Genomic DNA, 14238 nt, shown 5'->3' on the forward strand with positions numbered 1-14238 from the left:
AAAAGTCCCGAGTATATACACAAAACAACCCAAAACAACTAAGGATAACTCTGTCGACCTGGTACATGGAAATAAATGTTAATATTATCACTAAGATCTGCTCTCACGGTGATCTACTTCATATATGAGAATGAGCGAGGGCGCTGCCAGTCACCTAGCAAGCAACCCAAATATTTCTTGGGCGGAAATCTCGAGGATTCCGATCAGAGTTCCTTCCCCGTAGTATAATGGGGATATACAAAAGAGAGAGTTTGCTTAAAGTCTACTGATTCGTTGGAAAACATACATACATCTGATTTCGAAGTAGGTCCTCATTAACTAATTCAGGATTCGTTTTTCAAAAGTATCCTCCGAGGTATATATAAGCGGGTATAGTCCGCACTTTGGAGAGGAAGTCACTGAAATTTCTGGAATGGAATGACTATAAGGCGCTTTAAGGCACCGTCAGTAGGGCGCACAGTAGCCCCCAGAACACCGAATTAAAGACAATGCAATCAGCAAAGATATAACACTTATAGAACCTATTTCCATAGCATATTCCCAAAATATTTCTCCTACGAGCAATTTCTCTCCCCGCCCCCCTTTTTATTCATTTAAAGCAAAACTGGGTGCTCTCTCATATTTTCATAATATATATATATGGAAAGATAAATAAGAGTGGTGAGTGACTAAGGGCAGATTTCCTGCTGCTCTGTTAAAAGCGTGTGGCATAGTTTTAATATTCCCCCTTTTATAAAATACAATTCAAAAATTGTCCAGACTGTGTGGGTCCTTTAAAAAATCTAGAGCTTGCCTCTCTGGTAAAATGGCGCCTCTCTAAGTCCTGCCTCTTTCTTAGTGAGGAGGAAAGGGCCATAAATCCGTTGTTGTTTATGAAAATTTACAACTTTGCAATACAACTTTATGAGTGGTTCCGTTCCTCCATTGGTTGCCGGTGGTCATGTGGATGGCAACCGTGAACATGAACTTTTTTATAATTTCCCTGGCGAGAATAGAGCTGCATTCTTTTGCTCAGCTCTGTCCTGCTTCGGATCTCTCTGGCTTTTCAGTTCCCCCCACCTCCACCACCCCCGATTTTCATTTGTCCTTTGTAAGTCAATAGGGAGCCGGGTGGATGGAGATTCAGCGCAGGCAGTCGCCTAGAACGCAGGTCTTGGATGGCAATTTCCAGTTCCTCCGCCGGAAGGTGTGGCATATTGGATTCAAAGCGCTGGAGTGGCAGATTTTCAACTCTCAACCTGGCTAATTTCCTGCTTCTTCTGGCACCAAAAGGAGGGCGATTCGTCTCCGGTGCAGCCAAAGCGACAGCTGTCAAAGTAGCAGGGGCTCCTGAAAGCCAGAACCTAAAAAGGTGAGAAATTCAGAGAACTACCAGCATGAGCGAGCAACCCCTGTTATAACATTAGACTAGACAAACCTGGAAAATCAGCATCTTTCTCTGAAATAGATTAGACATAGAATGTAGATCCGCCCAAGGTGCGATTGTGCCAATTGACTCTCTAAGCTTCCTGGATTGTGCCGGGAGCAATCAAAACAGACCAGAGCTGCTAGTGAGCCTGTAGACATGCTATTTGAGCATCGGCTGCATATACATTTGCTTAAGAATAACCTGTATTTTTTTTGAAGCCTCGGGGGATTTTAGAAACAGTCTCATTAAATGCTGCGTTGATAGTAAGGTAGAGTTGGAATTCTTCTAAGATGTGTATTTCAGCAAAGCGGGTGCGTTTTGACCTTTTTTGTGTTTAATGCGTGGCTGTTGTTGCTATGAGATCTGTCGATGTAAATAGAGAGTTTAGGAACTTATCGCTTCATTTTTGATATTAGGTGGAAATTAATTCCTGTAACGTCAGAGGATAGATTATGCATGCACTGGATTGCTTCATCTTCAGATGAAGATGTACGTACAATAGCATGGTAGTCACGTATATCGTATGGTGCCTGGATAACATTAGGAGCTTTTTAAAGTCCTGAAATGCAGCTTGTTCCTTAATAACTGAGGATTAAATGCAATAAGGAAGCTTACTTCAGAATCACAAAATGCAGCTTTTTGTTTGGCGGAGACGGGGTGTGTTTGTGTGTATGTGAGAGAAAAACAGGTTAATGAAATAATAGAAAATTATCCTCAAAACTGGTATAGGTGGAGGGATGGGGTGAAGCAATATTTCCGCAAGAGTACGTAATTTTGTGTGATTCGCCCATTTTGTGTCGTCTCCTTAAAATGGTTTTCTGGGAGGAAAATATTTCTGATTGCATATCTTCAAATATTCATTTCAGTTGTTAAAGATAAGAAGCAATTATCTTATGTGTTCAGTACGATATGTGCCCCCCCTCCTCCACTTCTCCTAGCTGATAAAGAATTACGTTCGGGTGCATTGCATTGCAGTATCTGGTTGACTGCAACCGCAGTGAGTGTCGGATTATTTATCGTCGAGTGGAGTGTACTCAGTGCTGCCACTGTGTGGTTGAAGGAGGTACTTGACGCAGAGTGAGCTGGGGCAACCGCCAGTATCACACACACACATCCAAATACACACACACACACACGCAGAACGTAGCGGGTGGTTCTCCATTGGAAAACTCTATTAGTAAAAATCGGCCTTCAGTTGCCCACATCAAGCCGTATCGCTTTAAGGATTCTTTTTCCGCGAGAGCTTTAAAAAAATTACGTGGCAGACGGGATTTGAAGGGGACACCCCGGAAAGATGATGTTGTTGAACTGAATGTTTTGGCGTGGTGAATTGGAAGGACCAGAGGAAGGGCTACTAACACGCTCAGTCTAAACAATGGCTGGGATTGCGAGAACTGTTTGGATTAGCGGCTGTTAGCTAAATGTTGCTTTCTGTTACATCTCTGAACATAAGAAGGATTTGCAAGTGGATTTATACCTTAGGGAAACGGAGCTTTTAAGCTTAAGAGGGTAACTGCTCCCCGCACCTGTATTCTAACTTTTGTTTGACTTATGGCTTCGATTGAATGAAAGCTCGAGAGGAAAGGGGGTAAATGGCAGCAGAGGGGAAATCCTAAACGGGTAGTCACACATTTTAAATCGATGGGTACTGCTATATATTAAAAGAAAGAAAAAGTTTTGGAGTTTTGCATTTTTTTCTTTTAAACGGGGCCACTTCAGCTGTTTACCTTGCTTCGGTTAGGAATGTGTCTCCGGGAGCTTGTCTGGGTTCATTTGAGAAGCTGCACTCTGTGGCAAGGCTTCTGCTTACCAGATGTGGGTCTCAGAACCTCTAGTTGGGGAGGGGCGACTTTTTCTACTGGCAGACCTTGATATATATATTTTTGTACATTGGACTGCAACCATGACATTATTGTTATTATTATTATTATTACATTGCATCTTGCTAAATAACCTCATTAAGAGACCTGGTGAGCGTTGCATGCACTTTCCTGCTTTTAATTCTGCTTTATTTGGTTCTTGGTGAGTAAAAGAAAAATGAGGGAGATTCCTTCGTTATATTGCGCTGAATTTACAGACACTTCCCTGCAATTTGTATTTTTACTGGCTGCTCGTCTTTGCAGGATGATTTGAGAGTAGCATTTTGGTTCATTAAAACTGATGGGAAGGGGAACCCTAGCACAACTTCCTGAAAATATTAATAGAGAGTGAAGAAATGTTTTACCTGTCCTTCAGCTGTTTGAAGTTTCCCACATTCGAGTGCCTTGTGCATCCTGACGTTATATATCTGCACTGTAAAAATGTTTGAAACGTGATTTATTCATTTTTGTTGTTTTCCGTGAATGGTTAGCTTCCTGCTTCTCTGCTTCTGAGTTTTCCCACCTATACTATCGATTGCATTTATAGGTAACCTTTTAGCGGAAAGATTGGGGAAGTCCTTTGAAAGCACTCGCCATTATTGGAGGTAATCGAGAGTTCCCTGTGAAACCCCAATGAGGGGCGCAAACAATGCACACGGTGGGGAGGTGGGGAGATGTTTTAACTTACTGCTGTTTTATAGATCCCCTAATGGGACTCCGGAAATGAAACACACCAGCTTACAACTGGGACAAACCTCACGGCTTTTAAGCCAACTGAGGGCTAGTTTTTAAAGCGCCCATTCAAAAACTCGAATCTGTGGAAGGAAGTGTAAATCGCTACCTAGGCAATTGTCACAGAAAATATTTTGTAGGCCTCTGCCCTAAAGACACTTTACTTGGGACCAAAGTCCTAATGGGCTCAGGGGGACTTACTTCTGAGTAAACGTGCTTAGAAATGATCCAGATGTATTTAAAGAGTGGATCTATCAGATGTTAGCATTAGCACCTCTGCAACCTTAGGCCTGGGTGTACCACCTTCTTTTTATTACCATAAAATTTCCACCACGTTTGTGGGGGAGGGATTACAGTGTGGTGCTTGCTAAGTGATGTCTGGGGGAGTCAACAACAGCCGGGTTAAATATAAATATGAAAAGGGGCAGTCCCCCCACCCACCCAAAGTACTGGCTATAAAGAATATTTGTGCAGTTCGCCACGACGGGTTTCCACTCTGCCTGCCAGACTGAGACAAAAACAAGGACTAAAGCTGCAGATATATTCCTTGACGGGTTAAAAAATGCCAACAAGAAAAACAAGCCTGTTCTAGCCGGAATGGTTCAGCCTTTTCAAAGCTTCTGATGTCGTGTCCTCAGCTACTTTCGAGAGGATTCCTTTGCCAAAAGCAATAACAAAAAAACCACCCACTGCCAGCATACAATAACAACCACGTCGAGACATCCTCACTTCTTTCCTGCATTCCGATTTACTATTAAAATTGTCTGGGTCATGCTTAACAGACGAGATTCTTTTCCTCAGCCACCAAGAGGCTCAAGGAAGAAGAAGTATTGCAGAGAGATTCATCTGCGTGCGCGTGTTTTCTTACTAACCAAATAAAACTAGGCTAAGCTGTATTTATTATTATTATTATTATTATTATTATTATTATTATTATTACCTGAATCGAAACATTTTGGGAAGCCTTGTACGACTAAGCTTATTCTCCCTGTCCTACCCCACCCCGGACTAGGAATATGTGAAAATAATTGAAGCTTTTAATTGAGGTGGTTTCTTTTTAAACCGGTCAGTTGAGCAGAAGTTCCCGTTTTCGAACTTGTTTGACATTTTCTTATTATATATTTTTTCAATTCTTAGATACCACATAAATCAACCAACCGGCTGCCCTGCTCTCATCTTCCGGGGAGGGGGGGAGGCTGAAGGGTCCTGGGGGGAGAATCAATGGAGAGGGGCAATGGGGAGTTTCCTTGGGTGCTGCTTCATAACGCCTTCAGTCTAGACACCCTAACTTCGCAGAGGTGCCTCTTTTGCTTACAGATGCCAGCGGGCCTGTGCTCTGGGTGTCTACAATCACCTTGATTTATTTATCTATACAACACCCACCCACTCCTAATTCCTCTCTAGCCGTCCCCCCGCCTCCAGCTTTTTGGCACAGCGGACGATAACCGCTGTTTGCAAGTTGCCATCCATCTGCCGGGCTCCGGCGGCGGCTGAGATGCGGCGGCTGGGGGGGGGTGTTGTTTGTAACTTTGCTGGTTCGGTGGCGGCGGGTCCCAGGGGAGAAGGGCCCTCCGCCGCTCTCTCATTGGTCGCCGAGCCATCAGCTGGTGCTATTTGCTGCTGTCGCTTTTGGCGCTCGGCCAGCCAGAAACAAACCACTTCGATGACTACTAATAGTTATAGCCAGATGTACTAATACACAACAAATCACGGTCCGGGATCTGGGGAGCGTCAATGAGTTCCTATTTTGTGAATCCCACTTTCCCGGGGAGCCTGCCTAATGGGCAGGAGTCGTTCCTCGGGCAGATCCCCATCTACCCAGCTGGGTACGAGGCTCTGAGACACTTCCCAGCCTCTTATGGGGCCGGCAGCCTGCAGGACAAGACCTACTCCTCACCTTGCTTCTATCAACAGTCCACCAACACGGTCATCGCCTGCAACCGGGCATCCTATGACTATGGAGCCTCCTCCTGCTTCTATCCAGACAAGGACTTGGGCGGCGCTTCCTCGCCCTCCGGCAGTGGCAAGCAAAGGGCCAGCCACCCTGGGGACTATCTGCCCTGCTTTGCTTCTGACCAGCAGTACAAGCCCGAGAGCGGGCCGGCCAAAATCCTAAACGAGGAAGGAACCGACCGGAAGTACAGCAGTCCTGTTTATCCTTGGATGCAGAGGATGAACTCTTGCGCTGGTAAGTCACAGGGATGCAACCAAGAATCAAGGGGTGGGCGGGCGAGTGAGGGTGAAAGTGAAGGTGGGGGGAGAGAGAGAGATAAAGGGCTTTGGGGGAGGATGGGGGAATATGAGGGTTTTGTTGCGGGGGGGGGGGGCTGGATCTATAAAGACCAGTGTCACCTGCAAGCAAGTGGGTACACTGATTCCTCTCCAGGTTCTCCTCTATCCTGACACTTTGCTGGGCGGGGTGGGGTGGGGGGCTACAGTACTTTGAAGAAGTATGCATTTATTTATTTTTTAAAGGAAAGGTCGCCTAAAGTCTGAGTCAGCAGATAAAGGCTGCAATGCCAAACAATCATACCTGAGAGCCAGTTCCGTATAAAGTATTAAGATTTGATGCTCTTTGTAGTCTTGGATGGTGCTTGCTTACTGCTGCTACTAGTACGAAATGATTATTATTAAAAGAAGCCCGCTTCCATGAGAGCCAAAGACGGATGCAGAGGACTATGCCCTCTGTATTGACTGCTCCATATATTTGCAAGACAGAGCCTCTCTTCCCCCTCCCTTCACCCACTCATTAGTGTGTAAGTATTAGCTACTGAATGCACGTTTTCCAGTAATATGTGCACGCACACAAATCATCTACTGGGGGCGGAGGAGGTGGGAAGAGAGGAAACATGATCAATGGCCAAATTCCCATTGATTTCAATGGATCAGAATTTCATCCTTTGCCCCTCTTAAAGGGGAAGTTTGGAAAGGAGGTGAAAAGACATGCACAATTTAAACTCCACAACGCATTTTTATTCAGTTTTTTCCTACATAAGTTTATCTTCTCCGTTGTGAGTTTGTTTCTTTTTGGGGTACCACATTACAGTAAATATAACACTTTGTGGTGGGGGCTTGTTGCTTTAAGAATGCATATTAGGATTTATTTCTTTGTAATTATACAGTACTTCGTTTCTGGGCTGTCATGCTAAGAGCACTTAACTTGAAAGTAGGTTTTACTGAAACCAATGGCCTTGCAAATAAATGAGCTCAGGAACTGGTATCTGTTGCTTTAATTGTTATGAAAGGTCGTGGTCCAGACAAAATTAAGCACTTTCAGATAGCACTTATTTTAAATAGAGCAGAGTTAAGGACGTGCGCCGGCTCCAGTATGCCTCTGAAAATCAGTTGAGCTGCTTAACTTTGTCCGGATCCTGCCCAGGTACCCTATGGGCGTGATCTTAGGCATGCTTGCTTATAAGTAGGTCCTGTTGAGTTCAATGGGATTTACTCCCAGGTTGATGGGTATAGAATTGCACCCTGAGTTTTTGCCGACGCCACAGCGAGATAGAAATGTTACACACCTACCCCACACAGAGTCAGTCACAGCGTGTGCATATGTGTCCGTTTGCGTGCCATATGAGGGTATTTTCTGCGTGTTGAGCGCGGAAATTTAGCCCCGATGTCAATACGAACATTCGCTTCCCAAAGTTCTGCTATCAAACTAGATATCCCTGAGAAATATTTAACCCGGGAAACGTTGAGGAAGGGACTGAGCTTTCCCCACGCATCTCGTTATATCCTCTTATGCAAGGATATGGGCTGGGGGTAAGGGCGAGAGGGGGGGGGGAAACACACACTAACGCAGCTCGAAGCAGTTTTCCTCCATTGTTAACAGAAAGCACGAAGGCCTCTCCAACTGAGACCGTCTTGTCTTTCCTTCCATAGGTGCAGTATACGGAACGCACGGCAGACGGGGCAGGCAGACCTACACCAGATACCAGACCCTAGAGTTAGAGAAGGAATTTCACTATAACAGATATTTAACCAGGAGGCGACGGATTGAGATAGCGAATGCTCTCTGCCTCACTGAGCGGCAGATTAAAATCTGGTTTCAAAACAGGAGGATGAAATGGAAAAAAGAAAGCAAACTCATCAATTCCACCCAGCCGGGAGAAGAAACAGAGGAAAAGTCAGGGGAGTAAAACAATGCTTACAACGAGGCGTTGGGGGGGGGGGGAGTTGCCACCGTACCCTTTCATTAGTTGCTTTTTCCATCTCTCCTTACCCCTCCACTCATGTTCCTCCAGGAATATATATATAGATAGATAGATAGATATAATTCGTATTGTAATGATTCTGACGACTTTCAAAGGCTTGATTAAAATATATACATATTTATATATATCTATATATATTTGCAATTAACTGTGAATTTCTGGATCGGTAGAATGAACGGACATGGAAGGGAGTGGTGGACATAGTCAGTTCTCCAAAGTGTAGGTTAGGATATGCTTCAGATGGTATCAAGATTCTTAAAAAAAAAAAAAACACCAACCCACACCAAACAAACTTTGAAGTGGAGCATCGGTGTTAATATGAAAGACTGGAAATTGGTGGAATGGCTTCCAGGGACAAAAAAAAAAGGGGGGGCGATCGCTTGTTCAGAGGGAAACCTCCATATTCTAGGACGGCCAGAGATGTACAGGCGTCTTATTTATGTCTTTGCTGCTGACTCGGGATAGATTGGTGCCATTGTTCCTCTCCTTTTCACCTCAGACCTGAGCCCATTCTTTCGGATTTTAAAAAAACTACACAAAAAAATAAATAAAAAGACTCCATGATTAAAGTTGCCACCATGGCAACTTTATGGCACCGAAATATTACAGTACAGATTAGGAAAAGCGTGTTTCCTTGTACATATGGTTGAAATATATAGTTAGGGTCCCACACCACCAAAAAAAATAGGGAAAGGGGAAATTTCAATAATGAGATTAAAGGTTTTTCTGTTTTTTAGGGTTTTTTTTTAATACAGCCTTGAAGTATTGATAAATGCTATGGATGTTTCAAAATGGCCAAATATTTGCGTACTGTTTTGTTTTAATTAGCAAAAGCCTGCATTAAAAAAACCCCACAAAGCTCAAAATACTGTAATTAAAAGCACAAAAAGTGAAGGGAGAAGTATCTCCAGGCAGGCAGAGATGGGTAGAGTTCGAATTAGAGGAGTATGTGTGTGTGTACACATACGTATATGCACGCACACAAACACAACTTGACTATCGAGGGTGACTTTGATTTCTGAGTACAGTTGGAGGAGTAGGCAAAATACTGAATCGTGGCTGTTTCCCCAACCCCCCTTCACATTTGGTTAAATTTCTAAACAACGATAGTAAATAATGATGATGATGGAAGTAAAGTCGAAATGTAGGTACTATTCTATGCTTTCATTGTGAATGTGTGGAAGAAGGATCCCGCGCAAGCACGGTTAGCTTTAAATAACAGTGACAGTGAAAATGTGTCTTTATATATGCGATTAAGTGTGTTTGGCGTCCTCTGTGTATATGTGGAAATGCAAAGGTCTTTTTCGATACTATGAAAAGTGTACTTTTTGGGCAATGATTCTGAATACTAATAAAAGTGAAATAGTGAAAACCTTCCCCTCAAAAGATCACCACCACTGTATCTATCTACCTATTTATCTATCTATGTTATATATTTGTTGTTGAGAAATTGGGTGGGGGAGGGAGAGAATATGCCATGGTGTCATAAAATGATACTGGGGTTTGCTTGCTTTTAGTTCCAGGCTGTTTAAAAGAGGCTTAGAGAACAGCTCAGCTGAAGGAAAATTTGAAATCGGCACTGATCTTTAAAAATACACAGTGATCGATCCCCCGCCACCCCTTTTATCCTGGGTTTTTCAAGCGCCTGAGAAAAAAGGACACCATAGTGATTGTTGCTAGAATGTTGGGGTTTATTGCTTTCCTCTAATTGGCTTCAATAATAATTAGTCTTTTCCCTTCCTCCCGCAAAAGAAATCCCTATATATATATATGGCTCTCTCTATTTATATAGCTTTTCTTTGTAAATAATCTCTAGCAGAATGGGGGATGTTAGAAAATAATAAAGGAATGTGCAAGATTAAAAGGAATTTTATTGAAAAGGAAAGGCTGAATATATTATTTCTCCCCTATGCTTCTGAATTCTTGCTGGTTTTCTGATCTGGAGCCGATAGCCCTTAAAAATTGGTCCATACTAATGGAACTCTGTGAGAGATGCCATAATTTTGCTATAATGGGCTGTAACCTCGATTCGACCCCAGACTTGCGAGTAAGCTCCTGGCTGGGGTGGGAGTGCGTGTGTGCGTGTGTGTTGCGGAGGTGAAGATCCCGCTTTCCTCCAGAGGGTGGCGCACGAGGCCGACTGACAGTCGCGAGCTGGCGGCCGGGTGCGCGCGCCGGCGCGCGCGCCCCAGCCCTTCCAGCATCCACCCAAACTCCCCCATTTAGTGCACGAGTTTACCTCTAGAGGTCATCAGGCAGGATTTACGACTGGACAACAAAAGCACGTGATATGAAGCCGTACCCCATATTTGGGTGCCTACGTAGGAGGGAACCAAGTACATGTCCCAGTCATTTCCATAATTCATCATAAATTGTGCTAGGGTGCTATAGACGCACCAAAAAACGAAGCAAAGAGCCACAAATCAAGCCCCCCGATCAAAAAAAAAAAAGCAACAAAAAATCCCAACCAACAACAACAACAACAAAAATCATCATCAACTTAAAAACAAATGAGCTCTTATTTTGTAAACTCATTTTGCGGTCGCTATCCAAATGGCCCGGACTACCCGTTACATAATTATGGAGATCCCAGTGCCGTGAGCGAGCAATTCAGGGACTCCTCCAGCATGCATTCCGGCAGGTACGGCGGCGGCGGAGGCGGCGGAGGCTACGGCTACAATGGCATGGACCTCAGCGTCGGTCGCTCGGCTTCCAGCCACTTTGCGGCAGGGGGCCCCTCGGAGAGGGCTCGCAGCAGCTACCCCGCCAACGCTGCCCCCGAGGCCAGGTACGCCAGCCGGGCGGCGGCGGGGGCCACGGGGGCCACTCACTCGCCTCCGCCTGACCCTCTGCCCTGCGCCGCTGCCGCCGCCGCCGTGGCCACCTCGCCTGTCAGCGGCGACGCTCATCACGGCGGCAGCGTGAAAAACTCCACGGCCAACTCGAGCAGCAGCACTTCGTCCACTTCCAGCAGCGGCGCCAGCAGCAGCAGCACCAGCGCCTGCAGCAGCACGGGCAACAACCCCCACCACCTAGGCAGAGAAGGGCTCAGCACGTCGCCAGGCACCGAGGAGGACGCCCCGGCCAGCAGCGAGCAGGCGAATCCCCAGCAGAACGACCAAAGCACAGCTCCACAGCCGCCCCAGCCCCAGATCTACCCCTGGATGAGAAAACTGCACATAAGCCATGGTAAAAAAGCATGCCCAGATTACAATATCTATGTATGAGAGAGAGGGGGGGAGTGTGTGTCGAGAGAGAAGGTAGATTGTTTGCAAATTAGAAAACGTGGTGGGCAAGAAATGTGCTTTCTCTTGCTCTCTGTGTTCCTCTGCCTGCTTGTCTGATCATCTGGTCTGTGCGGAGGAAACCCCCACCCCACCCCGTCCCTCCTGGAAAAGGCAAGTGGGACTTTGGAAATCGGGGTAGGGTGAGCCAAGCTCTCTTTAATAACTCTTCTAAGTCTCCCGGACTGTGAGGTGTAATTGAAATTTGGGGGGAGGGGGAGAGAGAGAGAGAGAGAGGGAAAAAAGCGTGTGTGTGTGTGTGAGAGAGGGATCTTGAATAGTGCGTGTCAGTCCTTGTAATTTATGACGAGGACCGTCCAGTGAAAAACACCGTTACTAATTATATCAAAAAAGAAGTTGAGTAAATAATGTGTGTGTGAGAGAGAGGGGGGGGAAAGATATTTTTTCTGGGAGGGAAGGAAGTCGAGGAAAAAATTAAGAGAGGAGGTTGGAGGGGGGCAAGTCCTGCAGCCCATAGTGCACTTGGAAATTCTTCCCAGTGACTCCCAAATAAAGTGTGTTCAAATCAGGAGTGGGAGTAGAACTTCAGAGGGTGCTTAGTTTGGGTGTTTATGTTTGTGTAAAACTCACTCTAGTAACAACTTCCCCACGATCCTAAGCATCCTGTCAGGAGGAAGTAAGTTCTCATGAAGCCAAATGGTTTTGTTTTCTTTTACTTGTGAGTAGTAATATATTAAGGATCGGGGTGCAGGAGGGGGCTGCCATACTGTCTTCCCCATATTAAATAATATTCCTCAGAAGAGGCAAAGGGGAGGCTACTCAAATTCAGAGCCCGGGATATTATTGAAGGGAAGGGGAGAAGAGATAGATGGGGGTGGGGTGGGGATAGGGAGAGAGAAGGAAAGAAAGAAAGAAAGAAAGAAAGAGGAGAAGGAGCTACTTGTTGATCATTTCCTCCCAACTGCCCAAACCAAGCAGAGAAGGAAATCAGGGAGAGAAAGATTGGAGAGGAAGGGTCCGGGGTGGCGGAGTTGGGGGGGATGTCTCCTCTTGCCAAAGGTCTAAACCGTGTCCTCCCCTTTCTATTTTTGTTGTTGTTGCAGACAACATAGGGGGTCCCGAAGGGAAAAGGGCTCGGACTGCTTACACCCGCTACCAGACCCTGGAGCTGGAGAAAGAGTTTCACTTCAATAGATACCTGACCCGCAGGAGGAGGATTGAAATAGCACACGCTCTTTGCCTCTCAGAGAGACAAATCAAGATCTGGTTCCAAAACAGGCGGATGAAATGGAAAAAGGATAACAAGCTGAAGAGTATGAGCATGGCAGCGGCGGGAGGAGCCTTCCGCCCTTAAGAGGAAAACCCCCCCGGCCCTGAAGTTGCTGCTGCTGCTGCTCCTTCTCCTTCTTCCTTCCCCGGAAAAAAAACAAAAAACCCGAGTAACTGAGCAGTATTATAATTGAGCTGACCCTGCGTGGAATGTCAGTAGCCTCTTCTCGCTCTCGCTCTCCTTCTGTCCCTCGTCCTGTATACCACATTGACTTGCTCCAACTTCTCTGGGAGGCTGAAGATCCCTCGCCCATCGTTTCACCCTGAGCCTGTTTTAATTGAGCCCCCCACCCCCGCCCGCGTCTCTCTCTCTCTTCCTCTCTCTCTCTAGCGCGTGTTAGGAGTAGATCTGCTTCCCGTGCATTTTATGTCTTGAATGGCTTTTGTCTTGAAGCGGGGAAACAATGTAGATGTTTTAACTTATTTATATGAAGCGAGTGGTGTTACTTGAAGTAACTGTAAAGTGGGAGGGGGGAACCGAGGGGGGGGAAGACACCCTAGACAAACAAAAGTAAAGGAGGACGATCTGGTCCCTCGTTCGCTTCCCCCTCAACTCCTTCCCTTCTGGCTCCCCCACCCCCCACAAGTCCTGTTTGATTCCCAATGTTCTCTCTCTGTGTGTGTTGCACTTGCTGTGCTTTGCTGTGCATGTGTGTTCAAAACGTGTCAGTGTCTGTATAGCTCCAAGCTGTGGCCGAGATTTCCGATCAGGAACGACCTATCTTATTCCCTGTGTCCATTAATGGCTGTTGTAGAGGTGAATATGACGAAATACAAAACGGAACGTGTCCTAACGTGTAGTGAATAGTGAATCTGTGACGAAAACTGTGATTCCAGACAGTATGTCCTTTGCTTGTGCCTTTGTATATGACTATCTTTGCACGAAGTCTTAGAAGTGGCTTTTTATTAAGCGCAGCTTCAGTAACGTATTCCCCCCCCCTTCTCTCTTATAGCTTCCTTCCTTTCTTTTGGTGAACAAAAAGTTACACATAGAGTCAAAGTCTGGCTGTTTGAGCAAACAACAACAATAATAATAGCAGCAGCAACAACAACAACAATAATAATGTGATCGGCTTTTGAAAAGAAACTGGTTTTTTTTTTAAATAACTGACTGGAAAAAATAAACTTTTTATTGTAAGGGTTTCCCCACTTTCTTTCTTCCCCATCGAATCCCCCGGTTTTTGTTTGACTTCTGCGGGTAGTATGGTTTCTCCCCTAACGGAGGTGCCCTCCCTCCTTAGCTTCATCACTCTAACGAGAGCAAAGTTGGAGAAGAACCTAATCCAAATTCAAAATAGATGCAGACACGATTGCCCCAGATCATCCCTTGGAATTGTAAAGTTATTCTTTGGATGGAGGGCTTGCAATAACCGACCCTCAGCCAACTCCTTGTCTTGGAAGTGGGGTGGGAGGGGATAAGGAATGCCCCAAACTTCTGCTCTTTCTTG

General features: G+C 45.5%; 2 protein-coding genes and 1 long non-coding RNA gene across 5 annotated transcripts; 2 read left to right on the forward strand and 1 right to left on the reverse strand.

Moving 5' to 3' along the window:
* The first annotated feature begins 1157 nt into the window (after positions 1–1157).
* HOXA6 (homeobox A6) lies at positions 1158–9610 on the forward strand. 2 transcript variants are annotated; one of them, XM_088654191.1, is made up of 4 exons: positions 1158–1351; positions 1770–1773; positions 5914–6187; positions 7885–9610. In XM_088654191.1, the coding sequence occupies exons 1-4, from the start codon at positions 1158–1160 to the stop codon at positions 8139–8141; spliced, it is 729 nt and encodes a 242-aa protein (XP_088510317.1). In that variant the 3' UTR covers positions 8142–9610. The 2 variants fall into 2 exon arrangements, with proteins under 2 accessions (XP_088510317.1, XP_034984994.1); XM_035129103.3 differs by lacking the exon at positions 1158–1351 and having other exon boundaries at positions 1360–6187.
* LOC148684225 (uncharacterized) lies at positions 1207–6023 on the reverse strand. The gene is made up of 3 exons (XR_015946418.1): positions 5897–6023; positions 3633–3700; positions 1207–1343 (listed from the first exon to the last, which is right to left on the reverse strand). It is a non-coding gene; the product is annotated as an uncharacterized LOC148684225 (long non-coding RNA).
* A 1037-nt stretch (positions 9611–10647) lies between the features above and the next one.
* HOXA5 (homeobox A5) lies at positions 10648–13933 on the forward strand. 2 transcript variants are annotated; one of them, XR_015946413.1, is made up of 3 exons: positions 10648–11405; positions 12565–12942; positions 13744–13933. XR_015946413.1 is itself a non-coding variant. In XM_035129100.3 (2 exons), exons 1-2 carry the CDS (start codon positions 10727–10729, stop codon positions 12813–12815), a joined length of 930 nt encoding a protein of 309 aa, XP_034984991.1. In that variant the 5' UTR covers positions 10648–10726; the 3' UTR covers positions 12816–13933. The 2 variants fall into 2 exon arrangements, 1 of the variants encoding a protein (XP_034984991.1); XM_035129100.3 differs by having other exon boundaries at positions 12565–13933.
* The last annotated feature ends 305 nt before the right edge of the window (positions 13934–14238 follow it).

This window comes from Zootoca vivipara, chromosome 11 (genome assembly GCF_965207765.1).
Source record: "Zootoca vivipara chromosome 11, rZooViv2.hap1.1, whole genome shotgun sequence".
Classification (NCBI taxonomy): domain Eukaryota; kingdom Metazoa; phylum Chordata; class Lepidosauria; order Squamata; family Lacertidae; genus Zootoca; species Zootoca vivipara.